The 21,290-nt window shown below is 43.3% G+C and overlaps 2 protein-coding genes across 6 annotated transcripts in view; one reads left to right on the top strand and one right to left on the bottom strand.

The window, feature by feature from the left end:
* Positions 1-21,290, bottom strand: part of LOC132404527 (retrovirus-related Pol polyprotein from transposon 17.6) — a 218,274-nt gene that overhangs the window by 41,579 nt on the left and 155,405 nt on the right. The gene's annotated exons all lie outside the window — the stretch shown is intronic.
* cds1 (CDP-diacylglycerol synthase (phosphatidate cytidylyltransferase) 1) overlaps positions 1-21,290 on the top strand; it is a 127,026-nt gene that overhangs the window by 30,208 nt on the left and 75,528 nt on the right. The window contains exons 1-2 of one of the 5 annotated variants that reach the window (XM_059988694.1): positions 14,669-16,473; positions 16,860-17,102. The exons of 2 other annotated variants lie outside the window; for them this stretch is intronic. In XM_059988694.1, coding sequence (XP_059844677.1) covers positions 16,262-16,473; positions 16,860-17,102 — 455 coding nt within the window. In that variant the 5' untranslated portion in view covers positions 14,669-16,261. Of the gene's footprint in view, positions 1-12,223; positions 16,474-16,859; positions 17,103-21,290 lie in introns of those variants that run through there. 2 more of the 5 variants (XM_059988696.1, XM_059988695.1) reach the window with 2 other exon arrangements.

The following is a 21,290-nucleotide window of genomic DNA, read 5'->3' as shown; positions in this document are numbered from 1 at the left end:
CATGACTCTATCAGGAACTGGCTCTGCTGAAGAGGGACATCTTCCCCTTCTGATAAATTTAGAGTAATTCTTGGGATTATGACAATGTCGTTATTGAATGCACCAATATTTATCTTTGCTATGATGCAGTTATTCCACCATCATTCGCATTCCACTACAAAGATTTGGTGGATCCAAGTTCCTCATCGAAATGATGGGAGATCCCCTCTTCAATTCCAGTTTATTTGGTGGCAATCCAGAGAGTTTGTCTGAATCAAAGAATTCTGTTGGAAAATGAGTGGCGTTAGCTCCTTCACTTACGGCATTGAAGGAACAGTATTCTTTCATGATTCCAGGGAAGTGTCTAATGCATGTGGTTTATTTTTCGCATCATTTCATTGAGAAGGAACCAAGATAGAATTCCTCGAGAACGATTCTGCAGGGTTGTTGAATGTAGGTGTTGCGTACCCCGTAACTGGATGTCAGACCAGCAAAGACAGAAGTATCCATTGGAGTCTGGTACTACTATATTCAAAAGTGTTTATTAGTAAAATAAGCAAAACAATACCAATAATGCAAATATACATGTAACACAAGTTAGCAGTAATAAACCTAAAAGTGTAGGAATAATAATAAACAAGCTCTAGCGATGTCTAGGGGTAAATGAATTGTCATAGAAAAGTATAAAGTTCAGTTCAGTTCATGCGTGCTGAGGTAATTATGGTTGTTGGGTTGTAATTGTTGGAGAGAGAGAGAGAGAGCGAGCGAGATGTAACAACAGCTGCCAAACCTTCCTTTGCTCTCTTAATCCGTCGTATCGTTGTGGTCATTCAGTTATGACCCCTCTGGTCTTCAGCTAGACCGTTTTTCTGTGGCGGACTCGTCACTCTGGCATGAGTGGACACACACACAAGTCCCCACCGGCCCTGCTGTAACACTGTGAGCTTTACTGACCGATCTCCTGGCTCGGTCTTCGAAGCCCCCACCTTTCTGTGGGTTCCCAACACTCAATGAGTGTCTCTCCACACCTGTCTTTTTATCCCTACTCATGGGGTCTCAGCTGTCCATCAACTCTGAATGACAGTGTCCATCAAATCAGGCCACTCCTGCTATCTCCTAAGAATGTTAACGAGCAAAGTACAATCCTTGTAGTAGAAGGAAAATAATCCTTGTAGAAGTCATAATACAGTACATCAACAGTCTCTCTCCCCCTCTTATCTGTAGCAAATGTTCTTGCCTGGGCTTTATCTCTCTCTCATGAGCAGCATAACAGCAGCAATAGTTTGTGGTTCTCAGAGAGGGGGGATGGGTAACTCTGCACCCCGTTGTCCATCAGATCTGTTCATCACTCATAACAGTCGGGTAGATGTAATCAATACATTCTTCCATAGTTTTTGCTGGCAGAATCCTATCTTCAGCTAATTCAATTTCATCATTTTCATTTTTCTCAATCTTGTCTTCTCCAACATCCAATAAGAACTCAGAATATCGTCCTTCTCCCTCACTCAATCGCATGTTTCTCTTCAATTGAAACTTGATGAAGCTTCTCCATAAGTAGGATTTTTTTATGCATGAATTCTCCACATCAGCATCATTTCTGCATTTCACAACTGATAGAAGCTGATGGAAATCGCTGCAGCAACTAGTTAAAATACCCCCGAAGTCCTCATTCTTGTCGCATACATCACGAAGATTCCAGTCCATGGCTTCGAAGCTCTCCCTCCTAATCATGGGGCACTCATCCCAGATAATAAGCCTCGCATTTTGGAATAAATTTGCAGTATCAGTGTTTTTATCGATGTTACAAAGGGCATCTTAATTGACTTTGAGGGGTATTTTGAATCTTGAATGCACTGTCCTACCACCAAGCATCAATGTTGCTGCAGTACCTGATGATATTACAGCAATAGCAACACCTCCATTTTGCCTAACTTTAGTGAGGATCAAGTTGATGATAAATGGCTTGCCAGTTCCTCCTGGTGCATCAATGAAAATCGTTGAAGAGAAATTCCTTTCCAAGCAGTCGCAAACATATTTGTATGCTTCTCTTTGCTCATTATTCAATAGGGGCTCTTTCTGCGAAACAAATTCCGGCTGTTTGTCTCTATTGTATTGCAGTCCACGCAATAATTCCAGATTGCCAGCACTTTGAATAATTGTACCATTTTTTGGTGTTGGCAAATTATATTCTTCAACTGGTTTGCCCAAGTTCTCAAGTTTCTCTTGGAAATACAGAAGAGCTTGTCCATGATGCCTCTTATCGATCATTGATAGTTCTCCTCTCCATTTGTAAGAAATCTTCAGACATTGCATTCTTGAACCAGTTACATAATTGCTGTGGATTGTTGATTTCAGTGTTTGTCAGCAAGACAACAAACAATTCTCTCATTGCTCTGGGCATTCTTGTTCTCTCTGCTTCTTCCATAGTTTGCTGCCAATGATCGTCAGCTTGCAACAATCCTCTCTCTCTCTCCGCAGACGTCTTTTAATGATGGAAGGATATCTCCATTACGTGTTTTCAGTGATTCGAAAGATACTGGTCCCTTTATCTGATGAAGAAGAAGAAGTCTAAAGAAGTAGATGTCAGCACTTTGGAGAAACGGTATACACTTGACCCAGAACATATGCTTCAAAAATCCGGAAGTACTCCTCCACACTTTTCCCCATTCTCCTTTCCCATCTCTCGTTAGTTCTAAGTGTAGAATCTAGGAATATCCGCATAGTACAGGGTTCTTGCAAATAAATTGCGAGTGGAAAGATCCATGAATTCCGTTAAAGTGGTTCTTGCCATATCATCATTCAGTTGCACAGCAGCATTATCTCGAAAGAATACTTGATGCTGTTGGTGAAGGTGCACTTTTTTAAATATATTTTTTATTCAATTTTTAAGATAATTACATAGAATGAATAGAATAATAGAGTATAATTTCAGCCCTTCCCCCTCCCCTTAACCTTTCTTCCCCCCCCCCCCCCCCTTGACATCCCTATCTTTAAAAAAAAAGGGAGAAAAAGAAAGAAAGAAAGATTGCCTGGATATCGGGAGATCCCCACATGCTCCATGTAATTCAAAATAACTTTAATATATACATTTATTTCTTTCCCCAAATGGCTAATAACTTTATCTTCAAAGGGCCTATATATTTAACCCTATCTTTTGTAAATAAGGGTGCCAAATTTTCAGAAATATGTCATATCCATTTCTTAAATTATAAGTAATTTTTTCAAGTGGAATGCAGCTAAAAATTTCATTATTCCAATGGTCCATAGTTAAGTATGAATCTGATTTCCAAGTAACTGCAATAGCTTTTTTGGCTACTGCCAATGCAATTTTTATAAATTTTTTCTGATATTTGTTCAGTTTAAGTTTCAGTTTTATCCTTTCAATATCACCTAGTAAAAATAATATTGGGTTATGTGGAAGTTGTATTCCAATAATTTGTTCCAATAAAACTCTTAAATTTATCCAAAAAGGTTGAATTTTAAAACAAGACCAAGTAGAGTGTAAAAAAAAGTACGAATTTCTTGATTACATCGAAAACATTGGTCAGATAAATTTGGGTTTAATCTTTATTTTTTGTGGTGTAATATATAATTGATGTAAAAAATTGTATTGTACTAATCTAAGTCGGACATTTATTGTGTTTGTCATACTGTCAAGGCATAGTTTTGACCAACTTATTTAATCAATTTTAATATTCAAATCAATTTCCCATTTTTGTCTTGACTTATGAATTCCTTGTTTAATTGTCTGTTTTTGAATCAAATTATAAATACAAGAAGTAATTTTTTTAATTTTTCCTTTTTGAATTAAAATTTCTATTTTATTAGGCTTCAGCATTAACATTGTTTAACCCAGCTTATCTCTTAAATAAGCCCTTAATTGGAAATAACAGAAAAGAGTGTTATTTGATATTTTATATTTATTCTTTGGTTGATCAAACTACATCAATTTACCTCCTTCAAAACAGTCACCTATATAGCTAATCCCTTTTTGAAACCAATTATATAAAAGTTGGTTATCCATTGTAAAAGGAATGAGTCTATTTTGAATTAGGGGTCTCTTTGCTAATAAAGATTTCTTTATCTCATCGTCAACATTTATCTTATTCCATAAATCAATCAAATGTTTTGATATAAGAGGTTCTTTCTTTTCCCAAATCCATTTGGATTCCCATTTACATATAAAATCTTCTGGTATATTTTCTCCTATTTTATCTAACTCTGTTCTAATCCATGCCAGTTTATCTTCATCAAAAAAAGATGCAATAAATCTAAGTTGATTTGCTTTATAATAATTCTTAAAATTTGGAAGTTGTAACCCTCCTAGGTCAAATTTACATGTCAATTTTTCCAACGATATTCTTGACATCTTACCTTTCCAAAGAAACTTCTTCACACATTTATTGAACTCTTGAAAAAACTTCTGTGGTAGTTATATTGGTAATGTTTGAAATAAATACTGTAATCTAGGAAATATATTCATTTTTACAGCATTCTCTACCTACTAATGTTATTGGTAGCATCATCCATTTATCAAGATCTTCTTGAATTTTTTTCAATAATGGCAAATAATTTATATAAATTCTTTATGTCGTTATCAACTCTTATACCTAAATATTTTATACCATTTATTGGCCATCTAAATTGAGTTACTAATCGACATTGACTATAATCTCCTTTATTAAGGGGTAAAATTTCACTTTTATCCCAGTTTACTTTATACCCTGATATTTTCCCATATTCTTCTAATCTAAAAGATAATTTATGCAACAAATGTTTGTTAGATAAATCAGAACATCATCAGCAAATAGACTTGTATTCCTCCCGGTTAACTCTAAAGCCCATAATATCTGAATCAGTTCTAATTAATTCAGCTAATAGTTCTATCACCAATACAAATAGGGCAGGTGATAATGGACAGCCTTGTCTAATTGACCTTGTTAACTGGAATGATGTTGAAATTTGGCCATTTGTCACTACTTTAGCTTTGGGACTAGTATTTAAAATTTTAATCCAGTATATATAAGATTTTCCTAACCCATATTTTTCCAATACCTTAAATAAGAAGTCCCATTCCAATCTGTCAAAGTTTTTTCTGCATCCAAAGCAACTGCCACGCTCATTTCCTTCCTCTTTTGTGCCAAATGAATTATGCTAAGTAACCGAGTTACATTGTCTACCGATTGTCTATTTTTAATAAAGCCTGTTTGATCCATATGTATTAATTTTGGTAAATATTTAGATAATCTATTAGATAAAAGTTTTGCTATTTTATCATCCGTGTTCAACAAAGAAATAGGCCTATATGATATTGGTTTTAAAGGATCTCTTTTTTTTTTGGTAATACTGTTAAGATCGCTGTCGAAAAAGATTCTGGAAATTTATATGTTCTTTCCACTTGATATATTAACTCCATAACGGGAGGGATTAATAAATCTTAAAATTTTTTATAAAATTCAAGCGGAAAGCTCTCTTCTCCTGGAGATTTATTACTCTGGAGTGATCCCAGAGTTTCTTCAACCTCTTTTAATTTAAAGGGCATATCTAATCCTTTCTGTTCTTCCGAATTCAATTTTGGAAGAGTTATTTGTGATAAAAATCTTTCTATCTCAACAACCTCATTTTGTGATTCCGATTGATATAATTCAGAATAAAATTTTTTAAAGGTTTCATTAATTTCTAAAGGTTTATAAGTAATTTTATTTGCACTTGTTCTAATTGCATTTATTGTTTTTGGAAGCCTGCTCTGTTTTCAACTACCAAGAAAGAATCTTATGTGATCTTTCACCTAATTTGTAATATCTCTGTTTAGTTCTCATAATTGCTTTTTCTGTTCGGTATGTCTGGAGCGTATTATATTGTAGCTTCTTATTGACAAGTTGTCTTCATTTTTCTTCTGTCATATATCTTTGAGATTCTTTTTCTAATTTTGTAATCTTTTTCTAATTGATCTATTTCTACCATATATTCCTTCTTAATTTTAGAAGGATAACTTATTATCTGGCCCCTCAAATATGCTTCCATCGCTTCCCATAATATAAATTTATCTTCAACTGAATGTGAGTTTGTATCCAAAAAAAATTGAATCTGTTTTTCTATAAAATCACAAAAATCTTGAAGTTTTAATAATATTGAATTAAATCTCCATCTGTAAATCAGTGCCTCTTTATCCATCATTATCCGTTAAAGTGGTTCTTGCCATATCATTATTCAGTTGCACAGCAGCATTATCTTGAAAAGAATACTTGATGCTGTTGGGGAAGATGCACTTGAAGGCGAACAATGGCTGATTTCCTCTGGTGAATTAGAAATCCAAGTATTGATCCGACAGCTTCAGAGTGCCCGATATATCTGTCTGTTAAATACTATGTGGTTTCGTCTTCTTCATTCACTGCAAAAATTGCCTGATCACTCAAAGGTGGAATTGGCTCTGTGAGCATTGTGAGACGCTGCTGAGGCTGGACACGCGCATGCGTCTTGGTGTCACATTGCGGTTTCCATCATGGCAGATCAGCTCACGGGTGAAAACGGGGCAGTTGATTTTGGCGAGTGAACAGTTTTATACAAATATATAACCAGGAACTTTGCCTGCATTCTGTAAGTTAGCAAATTTTAAGTCGATTTAGCCAAAAATAATGCCACTGTAATGCACCGTTTGCGCTAATTGGTCACTAACAGTCAGAGCATGAGAGTTTTAGTAGTATATAGATAACTAAAAATTATTCATTTTACTGTACGTCAAACATTATAGATTAATTAGAGGCATCAGAATTAAATAATTTTAAACAAAGATTTTTTCGATCCAGGCCAATAAACCAATGTAAATAAATGCAGTCACTCTAAATACACCAGCCATACAACACTGTTCAGGTACAAAGTGTTGCTGGCCACATGGCTGAATACAACTGAGTTTTGCTCTTGAACTTGGGAATACTGCAGTGTTCAAGCATAGAAAATAGAAATATGCTGATCCATGCACTGCAGCTAGCTGGCATTAATCCACAGAACTGCTGACTAGCCATCAATGCAGTAACTGTAAAGTATTTGGGGCACTGGAAAAGCTAGCCTTTCAGATTTTAAAAAATGAATTATAAACCTTGTACCTGTTGTAAGATATCACTAATTTGCTAAATTGACAGCAACATGGTTAATTCAAGCATTCTTGGATTTACTAAGTTAAGTAGCAGGAATTACATATTACATGCATTAAAACATTTACTTTTCAATTGGGATTAGATCTGAGTATAACTTTTAATTGGCAATTAATGCATAACTGCATAAATACTGACAAAAACTACTTGAGAAGTGTTTATTATGATGTGAAGTCATGCATTTGCCGAATTAAATATTTTACAGTGTGAAATGTGTAATTGTGTGTAAATATTTTTCAGTATTGTAACTATTGTTCTATCAAGCATAGTAATAAATCATTTACTACAAAACTGAACAGAAAAGATAACAAAAGGCAGGATAGTACAAGACAGAGCCTGTTCTTGGTGTACTGCAGGGGGAAAATTTTGTGAATTGTCAAGTACATATGCTGCTTGTAATAGTATTTTTTTAGAGTTGGTAAATTGGTTTAATATTGTCACATGTACTGAGGTACAGTAAAAAGCTAGTTTTTCATTCTGCTTGTATAACATTACAACAGTGCTTTGAGGTGGTACAAGGTAAAACTGTAAGAGTGTAGAATATAGTTAGAATATGCAGAATACGCTGTTAAAGAGAAGGGGTAGTGCAGATAGACAGTAAGGAGGTCAGGAATCCTTATTGTGGCGACCCACTTCCCAGCACACTCAAACTGGCTCACAAAGCGGCGCGCGCCAGCATTGAGGCCGGTCCCAAAGAGGGCGCCAAGCCCGCTTCACCAGCAAGGGGAAAAGCCCGTGTGCGGGATGGGACTGTGAATACGCGCCCCTTACAGCATTCCCGCCCTCCCCGGGCGGGATCAGGAAGGCTTTAAAGCAAGGCCGCGAAATTTGAATAAACCTTTTTTGTAACTGCAGCTCACTGACTCTGTGTCGTTATTGCAGCGCTGCGTGTAGCACACCGCTACAATTGGTGACCCTGACGGCCCGAACGATATTTGGACCGGAGAGGAACGACGCCACATCTGTTCATGCAGTTTCGTTGAAACTGCCAAGCTGCTGGACGCTGCGACCTCACCTATGGTTCCAGCAAGCAGAGGCCCAATTCCACATTCGGCAGATAACCTTGGATGCCACACGTTACCACTACATGGTGAGCTCCCTCGACCAGGAGACAGCAGCCCAGGTTGAGGAGTTCATACAATTGCCCCCGGCGGACGGCAAATACACAGAATTCAACGCCTTGCTCATAGGACTTTTGGACTCTCACGGCGCGAGCAAGCTGCCCGCTTACTGCACCTGGATGGTTTGGGGGACAGGCCACCATCGGCTTTGATGAACGAGATGCTATCCCTGGCTGGAGGTCACAAGCCCTGCCTCATGTTTGAGCAGGCATTCCTGGAACGGCTGCCCGAGGACATACGCCTGCTGCTGTCCGGCATGGATTTCAGCGACCCCTGGAAGGTGGCGGCCCGGGCGGACGTGCTGTGGAAAGCCAAGAAGGAGAGTGGGGAGTCCGTCGCACAGATCACCAGGCCACGCTCCCAGCAGCAAACCAGACCAGGCCCGGCCGCAGAGCCCGCTATCCCCAGAGGCAGGGGTGAGGAGACCAACGAACAATGGTGCTTCTACCACCAGCGCTGGGACGCAGAAGCCTGCCACTGCAGCCCGCCCTGCAAGTTCCCGGGAAACAGCAGGGCCAGCCGCCGCTGATGGCTACGGCAGCTGGCCATCGGGATAGTCCCCTGTATGTCTGCGACAAGCAGTCGGGACATCGCTCTTTGGTCGACACTGGAGCCAAGATCAGCGTCTTACCTCCGGCGAGTTACGACACCCGCAACAGAGAACAGGGTCCCACCCTGAGGGCCGCGAATGGCCGCACAGTAAGGACCTACGGCACCCGTACAGTATGGCTACAGTTCGGCTTCAGCCGGTTCACGTGGGACTTCACACTGGCCACCGTAGCCCAACTGCTCCTGGGAGCGGATTTTTTGCGAGCTCACAGCCTACTGGTCGACCTGCCCAGGAAGTGACTGGTCCACACCGAGACCTTTCAAACGTTCTCCCTGGGTGAAGCCCAGTTGCCGGCCCCACACCTAGACTCCATCACACTGTCCGACCACGACTTCACCAGAGTCCTGGCGGATTTCCCATCGGTTCTGGCACCACAGTTCACGGCAGCCATGCCCAAACACAGCGTACAGCACCACATCCCGACACAAGGACCACCCCTCCACGCCTGTGCTCGAAGGCTTCCCCCGGACAAGCTCCGGCTGGCGAAGGAGGAGTTCAAGAGGATGGAGGAATTGGGGATCATGCAGTCATACAGAACTGCAGTCTCCGGTTTGCAGCTCCAGGACCTCCCCGTAAGCCCAGGTGAGAGGACCCTACTCTGTGACGTCACCACCCGCCAACCCCGTCCCAGCAGCCTGTCGGCAGTGCGTTTACGACTCCATTCACAACTTAGCGCACCCCTCCATCAGGACAACTGTCCAGATGGTAGCCAACAGGTTCGTTTGGCACGGACTCCGCAAGCTGGTCAGTGAATGGGCCAGAATGTGCATGCATTGCCAAACAGCCAAGGTGCAGCGGCACACCAAAGCTCTGCCGCAGCAGTTCCACCCCACCTGCCGGTGTTTCAACCACATTCATGTGGATATTGTGGGCCCCCTGTCAGTGTCTCGAGGAGCGCGGCACCTCCTGACTATCGTGGACCGGTTCACAAGATGGCCAGAGGCGGTCCCACCTCCACCTCCAAATCTTGCACCCGAGCACTGATTGCCACCTGGGTATCTCGCTTTGGTGTACTGGCCCACATTACCTCCGACAGAGGCGCCCAGTTCATCTCCAGCTATGGCCAGCCTTTTGGGGACACAGCTGCACCACACAACTACCTACCACCCACAGTCGAACGGACTAGTGGAGCGTTTCTACCGTCACCTGAAGTCGGCTCTCATGGCCCGCCTCAAAGAGCCTAACTAGGTGGACGAGCTCCCCTGGGTCCTGCTCAGAATCCGCACGACGCCCAAAGAGGATCTGCACACCTCGTCGGCCGAGCTGGTGTACGGCGCACCCCTGGTCGTCCCAGGAGAGTTCATACCAGCCCCAAGGGGGCAAGAGGAAGAACCCGCAGCAGTCCTGGACAGACTACGCGAGAGGCTCAGTAACCTGGCCCCCATACCCACTTCACACCATACCCAAAGACCTGCAAAACTGTGTTAGTTTTTGTACAACGGGGCGGACATCCCACATCGCTACAGCGGCCCTACGAGGAGCCGTTTACGGTGATCAGAAACAACGGGTCCACATTCGTGCTGGACATTGGGGGGGGGGGAAGAGGAGGTTTTCACGGCGGACCAACTCAAACCGGCCCATGTGGACTTGGCGCAGCCGGTTGAGATTCCAGCACCGCGGCGCAGAGGCAGACCTCCCAAACTCCCAAAGAGTCCAACCCAGACTGTGGACATTGGGGGGTGTCTATCTCCTTCATGTACTCTAAATCATTATTGTTTGAGATGCTGCCCATTACAGTGGTATCGTATGCAAACTTTTAGATGGAGTTAGATCAGTATCTGAGTGTATAGGGAATAGAGTAAGATGCTGATGATACAGCTTTGTGGGGCACCATTGTTGAGGTTAATTGTGGTGGACGTATTGCTCCTTATCCTTACTAATTGATGGAGGCCTGATGATCAGGAACTTAAGGATCCAGTTGCAAAGGGTGGTGTTGGGTCCGAGGTCCAGGAGTTTGGAGATGGGCTTAAATGGAATTATAATGTTGAAAGTTGAGATTTAGTCAATAAACAATAGTCTAGCATAGGTGCCTTTACTGTACAGATACTCCAGAGATGAGTGTAGGGCCTGGAAGATGGCATCTGCAATGGCTGATTAGAAATAAAGGATGAAATAGAAATATTTGTTACCTTAGTGCCTGTATCATTACTTCTATTGGATGCAGCAACAATGTAGGATTATAATGTTTGTAGTACTTTATATTCTTTTGTGGCAGCATTTCAATATACTTGACTGATTTGGTAAGTGCCAATTGTTGATGGAATTATCTAAGGATTTCCCTCAAGGTCTGGAGCAGGGTTGTCGTTTTTTATGTTTATGTATTTGTTGGTACTGTGTTCAACAGCAGTTGCAAATATGGAAGCACCATCAATTATGATGGTTATCATTATGATGAAATTAGCCACATCAGAATAACTTATTGAAACCATCAAAATAAAGCAAACTCAGTCAGTCAGATATAGTGAATGTTTAAGAGAAAGGGCAAGTAACATCCAGTTGCATTTTGTGTGGAGACCAGGGTTTAGTCTGTCACGTTGTCTTGAGTTTATTTTCTGAGAATTACTCAGCTGAGGTCAATTTATCATTGGAGCAGTTGGTTACAAACCTAGTTGGATTAATTTGTGTGTTTTATGGCAGAATTCCAAGCTTTGATGAAAAAAGGGATTCTATGTGATCGCAATGAAAGGTGCCAAGTCTACATGTACGTTGTAGGAGCCATGTATCTATTTTCTGTTTATTGTGATAATCTGTCATGCGGTTTGGAGCATGATAGAAGCAAATGAGTAAATTCATGCTTAGTTAGTTTGGATTAATCTAGTTGAGAGGGGGTAAGCCGTGGGGTGATATTTTCTTGTTGACTGCTGGTTACACTAATTTAGTTTGACCACTTAGTTACGCTAATTGAGACGTTCTAGGAATGCTAACTAGGTTGTGAACTTTGCTTAAGTACATTAGTTGAATGCTGTTCAATTGCTAATTTAGTTCGACTGTTTACGCAAATTTTGGGACACTAGTTGGACGACAGTGGAATGCTTGAATATGCTAATTAGTTACAGTAACAAGAATATTAATTTGAACACTATTCAATCACTAATTTAGTTTTGTTAGTTTTATTTATCTGAAGAAGGGTCTTGGCCCGAAATGTCGACAGTTTACTCTTTTCCATAGATCCTGCCTGGCCCTCAAGAGTTAATCCAGTACTTTGTTGGTTTGAACACAGTTTTGAATGGTCAGCGCTGCTTGTCCATTGGGGACCATTGCTCGATCATATGGTGTTTACCTGAGGGTTCATTGCTTTGTTTATCGAACTGCTGAAATATTCCAATTGCTGACATTTGAATTGAAGGCTGTTTGTTCGGTGTGGTTTAAGCATTGAGGCTGCATAGACATTTTGTTGCTTACTTTTATTGAATCAAATATTGCCGGATCTGTGGGTGAACAAAGAGTTAATTACGAATGGTGAAACTAGAAAAAGTAATATGAGTGAATCAAAGCATGAAACTGGCACCAGCGATCCTCACATAGGGGCTGGCGAAAGAGAAATTAAACTTGCTTTAATGGGTAGAATTGAAAGTCTTCAAAATGTGAGCAAAATTAAAGGTTTAATATCATCAACTAAGGATCTTCTGGGAAATAAAGAAAGTGTCTTACAAGTGCAATTCGTCCTGAGGACTTGATTTGTCTCCGTGAGGCTGTTGCTAAGCAACATCACATGCTAATCACATTACGTCCCAAGTTTGAATGGGAAAGACAAAGTAGATGTGTTCAAACCATTGGAAAACAGGGATAAGCTGACCGTTTAACTTTAGGGCCTTGCCAGTGCTGGAGAGTTGGAAGCGGAGGATGGTGGACAAGATGTTGATGCTGAAAGATGTTTTTTCCCTATACGAGTTTGACATGGGCTGTTCCAGGAGCACACCATCCGGGTGACTAATGACACCACGTTTCGAGAAAGGTCGCGGCGACTGGCCCCTGCAGACATGGAGGATGTGCGGCAGCATTTGAGTAAGTTGAAGGAAGCTGGGATCATTATGGAGTCCCGCAGCCCTTGTGCGCCCCCGATAGTTGTGGCCAGGAAGAAAAATGGAAAGATTCATATGTGTGTGGACTATAGGATCCTGAATAGACACAACGTCCCTGACCAATATATGGTCCTCAGGGTTGAAGACTTGCTGACCTGTTTGAATGGGGTGAAGTGGCTCAATGTGTTGGATTTGATGAGTAGATATTACCAGATCCTGATGAGTGAAGTGGATAAGGAGAAGACAGCCTTTATATGTCCTCTGGGATTTTACCAATTCGAAAGGATACCTCTGGGCATATCAGGAGCCCCTGCCACCTTCCAAAGGGTCATGGAGACGACTGTGGGGGATATGAACTTGCTTGAAGTGCTGGTATATTTGGATGACCGGATAGTATTTGATTCTCCTTAGAAGACCATGAAGCTAGGCTAATGAAGGTGCTCAACTGGCTGAAGGGTTAAAACTTTCCCTGGACAAGTACCAGTTTTGCCAGACGTCTGTTAGTTATGCTGGACATAAAATCTCGTGGAATGGAGTAGCTACAGACTCGACTAAGATTGTAGCAGTGACCACCTGGCTGAGGACCCAGACTGTGAGCGCTCTGCGCTCGTTCTTGGGATTCTGTGGAAACTGCTGGAGATTTGTGAAAGGTTACACCAAGGTGAGCCAACCCTTGAACCAGCTTCTGCGTGACTATCTCCCTCTGGAGCAGAAAGGGAAAGGGAGAGGAGGACGGGAGACTGGAGAATATTTGAATCCTTCAGAACCCTCCGGACAGAGATGGGATGACCATTGTGAAGCAGCTTTTCAGTCACTGAAGGAGATGCTTACTCAGGCGCTGGTGTTGGCTTTTGCAGACCCCTGATTGCCCTATGTGCTACACACCGATGCCATCTGGGAGTGGTTAGGGACCGTCTTGTATCAGGATCAGGGTATTGGGCTGAGGCCAGTAGCGTTTGTCAGCTGGAGTTTGTCACCCTCAGAGAGGAACTATCCCATCCACAAGTTGGAGATTCTGGCGTTGAAATGGGCGGTGGTGGATAAACTGAGTGACTATCTCTACGGGACCAAGTTTGAGGTACAGATGGACAACAACCTGCTTACCTACACCCTGACCTCGGCAAAACTGGACTCCACTGGTCATCGTTGGTTGGCCAACCTGTCTGCATATGATTTTAGCCTGAAGTACCAGCCAGGGAAATGGAATGTCGATGCGGACACTTTGTCCTGACGGAGGCATGAGGACCTGGAGGGGGACAAGGAGTGGGAGAGCATTCCTGCATCTGTGGTGAAGGCCACGTGTCAGTTTGCTATCACCATGCAGGCCGAGGAAAAGGAGAGGCCAATGACGCCCTACCCCTAGTTTACTGTGACATGACTGCTGTGAAGCTGCCAGAGTTGAGTCTTGAGGAAGTGACAGCTGCTCAGCGAGATGACCCTGGCATTGTCACTATTTGGGACGCAGTGAGGAGGGGGGGATGTGGCCCGGATGGAGAAGACACAACACAGCTCCGTGTCTCTGTTACTGAGAGAATGGCCTCGGATGAGATTAATGAACCAAATGTTATATCGGGTAACGTCACCCCCAGACCAACCTCGGTATTGGTAGCTGGTCCTGCCTGAGAAGTATCGGAGGGTTGTGGTGAAGTCACTGCATGATGACTCTGGACACTTGGGGGTGGACAAGACTTATGTGTTGCTTAAGGACCAGTTTTATTGGCCCTGAATGAGGTCGGAGGTCGAAGAGTATTGCAAGTCCTGCATACGTTGCAAATGTGTGAAGACGCTGCCTGTGCAGGCTGCTCCGTTGTCGCATTTGCAGAGTGCAGGGTCTTTGGACCTGGTGTGTATGGATTTCCTGGCCATAGAACCCGATACCAGCAACACAGCGAATGTCTTAGTCATCACAGACCATTACACCAGGTAAGCATTCCCCACCAAAGATCAGAGGGCGATTACAGTGGCAAAGTGCTATGGGAGAAGTATTGTGTATTATGGCCTTCCCCAGCAGATACATAGTAACCAGGGACGGGACTTTGAGAGTAAGCTCATCTATGAGTTACTGGATATACTGGGAATTAAGAAATCGAGGACCACACTCTTATCTTCCACAGGGTGACCCCCAGCCAGAGAGGTTTATTCGGACCCTGCTAGACATGCTCGGGACTCTGGAGGTCAGCAAAAAGAGTGGGATGGAGTCAACATATTGGACATCTGGTTCACTGTTGCAACTGTACTCGCAATGATGCTACTGGGTACTCGCCCTGTTATCTGATTATCGGGCGCGAGGCAAGGTTGCCCATTAACCTCTGATTCGCGACTGCTGCAAGTGAAATATTGCTGAAGCCTTACTTGAAGTATATGTCTGATATGAAGAGCTGCAGAGGGCTTATGTGTTGACTGGGGAGGTGGCCGCTAAACAGAATTGGGGAAATAAGAAGAGGTATGACCAGAAAGTGAAGTTCTCCCAATGTCTGCCGGGAAACCGAGTCTTCTTAAAGAATTTGGGATTACCTGGGAAGCACAAGCTGGCAGATCGCTGGTCAGGCATGTCCTATGTGATGGAGAGTCAGTCGTCCAACTTAGCAGTTTTCTGAGTGCGGCCTGAGGATGGGAAGGGGCCCGTCAAGATTCTCCATTGGAATCATCTGTTGCCTCTGGGATGAGATGTACAGGTAGAGTGGGAGCCAGAGGTGCCGGCTGCAGCTAGTACCAGGACTTTGCGTCCACGCAGGGTGGAAGAAGAGCCCACACTGGGAGAGGTGGGCCCGGATCCAGCCCCTATGAGGGATGATGACTCGGACGATTGGTGCATGTGGCCATTCACTGAGGACCCCGTGATGGAGGGGAAGGCTCCTGGCCCTTCCCCCACTGGGTTAGATGGGGTAAAGGAGGCTAGTAATGGGCTGTCGGGGATACCACAGGGCTGGAGAGGAGGATGAGGGGCCCGAGCAAGAGATAGAGGGTTCCGAGGTGTAGAGGGGTTTGGGTGACTGCTCGCGGGAGGGTTCGCCTCATAGTTTCCATGAGACTCCTGTAGTGTCCGACATGGAGGAGTTAGAAGAGGGAGTGCGCAGGTCTCAGAGAAGTAGGCACTCCCCAGATAGGTTGGCCTCTGTAGCACCCAGGGGACAGGGTGTGATCTCCACTGTTTTGGGGAGTTATGTCATTGCTTTCTGCACTTGGGTTGGGCTTTGTGTTTTGCAGGAAGGGTTGGCAAATTATGTGAGTGTCATGAGGGCATGACTAAATTTGGTGGGGAGAGAATGTAGGGCTCTCAGTACCATTAACTGTGGTGTTAACTGTTCAGGCTAACAAAGTGGCTTCTCTGTATTGTTATAATGAAATGGCTTCTCTATAATTTTACTTAATGCTGTAATGGGTTTCTGTAGCTGGAATGTTTGGGTTATAACGGCAGAAAAGGGGGGAACTAACCGATGGAGAATTTTTATGCTATCTTGTACATGTGAGCTGAGCGGGAGTTCACGGTCATTTTCGGGAGGCGAGCGAGGAGGACTGACGTGTGAGGAGTGGACAGCGGTTCCAGGGCAGTGGATACTGGACATCGGCAGTTGGGACAGTGGGCGAAGGTTCGGAAGGTCATTGTGGATGGAACCGGAGTCATGAGCTCCAATGTATTAAAATATTATGTGCACAAACTGATAAACTTACTGATTTGGCACCTTTAGGTTATCTGATTCTACTAACCCATCACTAAGAAATAACTATAAAGTTGTGATTATTTACTTGCCTTTGGTGTATTGTCTGATATTTGTGTTGCGAACGTGTACTGGGGGGCATTACACCGTATTTACACCGAAGTATTGTATTATTGGCGGGGCAACGGTGGTTCACCCTAGGCAAATGGGGGTAAATTGGGGGCATGGATGCTACACCTGTTATATTGAAGTCATGTTTCTGCAATGAGTAGATTATTGTCTCACCTTGTATCAGACAATGTTTCTCATATTTCTAGGCATTTTTTGGCTATGCTTATAGCAGAGGACCCACAAGATGACATAGACCTAAGCAACAGTGTGTCAGCACTCAGAAGTTCTGCAGGCAGAGCATCTTCTGTATCTAATACCTCCTGTGCTCACATTAAAAATAGAGGCTATATTAATCACACGACAACAATTATTGAAGGCCTGATGAGCAAGAGGAACAGCAATGGAAAAGGAAGGAGCAGCTTAAGTTGCGGGAAGAAATTGCCGCACAGGTAGCCAAAGTTTATGTACTAATACTTCAGATGAGGCAAGTGCTAGAAGTGCTCCAGCAGGATGGTCCTGTGGGTGTGAGTTCCTATATTGAAGAGGCACAGAGGAAAACAAAAACACCCAGTGCCAGTGCTGATTTATTCGTTCCTCTAATCCCTGTGAAACATGAACAAGACCCCCAAGAGGTGGTTTAGGATGTTTACTCTCAGCCTGCATTAATGAGGCATGCTGAAGCTATGTCATATCTAGCAACTCAAAGTGCTCATAGAGATATCAACTTACAGCATGGAAACACTCTTGTTCTAGATGATAAGAGGTCAAAATAGTATTACTGGTGTGAAGAGGTAAAATGAAATAGCAACCTTATTGGTTAAGCAGTGCATTTCATCTTTACCAAAAAGAGAGATTCAAATCTTTGATGGAGATCCATTGCAGAATTATGCATTCATGAAAATGGTGTTAAAAGCAAGACTGACAGCAGTAGTGCCTTGACTATTTTCTTGAACAGGACACCAGGGATTGCCCTAGAGAACTTGTCAGAAGTTGCCAGCATGTCGACCGTAAGAAAGGATATGTGAAAAGAGAAATTGTAACCGCCTACATGATAAAACTCTTTCTGGGGTACCTATCAAATCTGAAGACGTAAAGCTATAGTCTTTTTCTTAGAGGCTATTGCAATGCCATGGAAGATGTACAGTGCATACGTGAGCTGGACAATCCTGTAACATTTTGATTGTCATAAAGAAATTGCCCTATATACTTAGAATAAATTGAGAATGGTGGTGTGAACTGCAAGAACAGCCAACCATAAAATTACTTTCACTGGGTGTTGTTGATTTTATTGAAGGGCAGATAAAGATTGCTACACATCCAGTATTTGGGAATATACAGGATGTTACATCACTGGCAATAATCAAAGCTGTAAACAAAGTTAAGTCACAATGTCACTCCAAGGCTAAAGGAAGCAGCTGTGCCACCTCTGTGAGAAGTAAAGCTAAAACAACCTGGAACTAATGAGAGAAATGGTCTCATCAGCCAAAAGGGTTTTTTGTTCTGCGAGGGTCCTCAGCTGGAGAAAGTGGCTCATAGTGAGAAGATCGCCTTCCTGAAAGAAAATGGTATCTGCTTTGGCTGTTTGCGTACAGGAGTACAGAACACATCAACGATTGTAGGAAGTATCTTTTATGCAAGATATGCAATGGCAAGCATCCCAGCATACTTCATATTTGCTTCAACGAAAAGGGTGCAGAACTGAAACAGGCCATGGAAGAATCTGACACAGCAGTGAGTGGTGCCCAGGTATCCAATGGCCTTGCAGGGGCTGGCGATCATGACTGTAAACTTCCCATAATTCCAGAACAAGTAAAGTCTAAGAAGTGGTTACTTATGCTTTCCTAGATCAAGGAAGTGCAGCAGTGGGCTTCATGAACAAGCTCAAACTCACAGTAAGGACATGCATTCTCTTACATACCATGGGCCAAGAGAAGATCGTGTTGCTACATTGTTTCAAGATTGGAAGTGGCTGGCTTAGATGGTGAAAACTATTGTGATTTACCTCACATCAATGGGCAGGGAAGTATGCCTGTCCAGAGGGATTTCCAGGGATGGTCTTACCTGAAACATGTTCATTTGCCAGAAACAAAGCTAAAACAACAAATGTGCCTAAAGCACTGGAGCCATTGTAAGTGATTTGCAGTGTTAATGATGGACCCTATGCAATTAGAACAAAGCTGGGTTGGACTGTCACAAAAAGAGAAAATCTGCAGATGCTGGAATTCCAAGCAACACACACAAAATGCTGAGGAACTCAGCAGGCTGGGCAGCATCTATGGAAAAGGGAATATGGATGGTAGGTAAGGAAAAGAGGAATCCTATTGCTGGTGGAATGGCGGGAGGATAGGATGAGGGCAAATGTGCATGAAATGGAAGAGATGCGGTTGAGGGCAGCATTGATGGTGGAGAAAGGAAAGCCGCTTTCTTTGAAGGATGATGCCTCCTTTGTTCTAGAATGAAAAGCCTCATCCTGAGAGCAGATGTTGCAGAGATGGAGGAACTGGGAGAAGGGGATGTCATTTTTACAAGTAACAGGGTATGAAGAGATATAGTCCAGGTAGCTATGAGTGTCAGTGATTTTCTCTCTCTCCAAAGAGAGAGAGACAGGGAGATTGAGAAATATGCAGGAGAAATGAACTAGGTAAGTTTGAGGGCAGGGTTGAAGTTGGAGGCAAAATTGATGAAGTTGACACACTCCACATGGGTGCAGGAAGCAGCACCAATGCAGTCGTTGATGTAGAGTAGGAAGAGTTGTGGAGTAATACCAGTGTAGGCTTGGAACATAGACTTTTCCTCATAGCCAACAAAAAGGCAGGCATGGCTGCGACTTATGCGAGTGCCCATGGCTACAACTTTTGTTTGAAGCAAGTGGGAGGAGCCGAGGAAGAAACTATTGATAGTGAGGATAAGTTCTGCCAGATGGAGGATTGTGGTGGAGGAGGGGAACTGGTTGGGTCTGATGTCCATGTCCAGAAAGACATGGACTTTGAGGCCTTCCTGGTGGGGAATGGAGATGTATAAGGGCTGGATATCCATAGATCAATGCTGCCCTCAACCACATCACTTCCATTTTGAATGCCTGCCCTCACCCCATCCTCCCGCCACCCCAGTAATAGGGTTCCTCTTGTCCTCACCTACCATCCCAGCCTCCACGCCCAACACATAATTCTCCATTACTTCTCCCATCTCCAATGGGATCCCACCACCAGGCATAACTTTCCCTCCCCCCTCCCCAGTTTCTGCATTCAGCAAGGATTGCTCCCTATGTGTACTCTTTGTTCTTTTGTCCCTCCCCACTGATCACCCTCCTGGCACTTATCCTTGCAAGCAGAACAAATGGTACATCTGCCCCGGCACCTCCACCCTCACTACCATTCAGGGCACCAACAGTCCTTCCAGGTAAAGCAACACTTCGCTTACGACTCTGTTGTGGCCATTTCTTGTATTCCGTGCCTGTGGTGTGGCATCCTGTATATCGCTGAGACCTGACGTATATTGGGAGACTCCTTCACTGAGCACCCATGTTCCATCCACCAAAAAAAGCGGGATCTCCCAGTGGCCACCCATTTTAATTCCACTTCCTGTTCCCTTTTGTACATGTCCATTCACGGCCTCTTCTGCTACATTTGGGTTGGAGGAGCAACATCTTGCATTCCGTCTTGGTAGTCTCCAACCTAATGGCATGAACATTGGTTTCTCGATCTTCTGGTAATGGCTTCCCCTTACCCTCTCACCATACCCCATTCCCATTTCCTCTCTCAACCCATCTCCTCTCCCTTCCTGCCCATTACCTCCCATTGTTTCATGACCTTCTGTACTCTCCCATCGGATTCCACCTTCTCAGGCCCTTTATCCCTTTCATCCATTGACCCCAGCTTTTTACTTCACTCCTCCACCCTCCCAATTTCACTTATCACTTACTACCTTGTATTTCATTCTCCCCTCCCCCCACTTTCTTACTCTGACTTCTCATCTTTTTTTCTCCAGTTCTGATGAAGGGTCTCAGCCTGAAACTTTGACTATTTACTCTTTTTCATAGAACCTGCCTGGCCTGCTGAGTTCCTCCAGCATTTTGTGTGTTGCTTGGATTGGACTGTGTATCAACCACTGATAGGAGATCATAGAGATGGAAAAGACTGTGCAGAGCGAGAGCAGACAGTTAATAGGATCTCAGTTTAGAACTTGGATGAGCTTTGGCAGCAGCAATTAGAGGCCAACGTTCCTGAATGTAGTCAAAATGACCAACTTGGCTTGTCAAGAGAAAACCACTAGTTCACGGAGCTGGTTACAAACTCCGCAAAACTGGTCGAAGGCCATTACCAGATTAGTTTACCTTTTGAGAAAGAAGGAATTTAACAGCCTAATGACAGGAAGATTGCTTAATGGCTTGCTTTAAAGCTAAAGAAGGGGTTTAAGAAGGATTTGTCATTTCACACTGACTGCACAGCTTTCATGAAGGATGTCATATCCAAAGGTTATGCTGAAAGAGTGCCAGCAGAGGATCTGGAATGCAGTGATGGGGAAGTCTGGTATATTCCACATCATGGTATTTAGCACCGCAGAAAAGGATAACTTTGTGTTGTGATCAATTGGCTGTGCAGCTACTTTACAGTGAATATCACTTAATGTTCAGCTTT

The sequence above is a fragment of the Hypanus sabinus genome, chromosome 14, assembly GCF_030144855.1.
Source record: "Hypanus sabinus isolate sHypSab1 chromosome 14, sHypSab1.hap1, whole genome shotgun sequence".
Taxonomy (NCBI): domain Eukaryota; kingdom Metazoa; phylum Chordata; class Chondrichthyes; order Myliobatiformes; family Dasyatidae; genus Hypanus; species Hypanus sabinus.
Note: the sequence above shows the minus strand (reverse complement) of the source record. Positions and strands in the feature narration are given on the sequence as shown.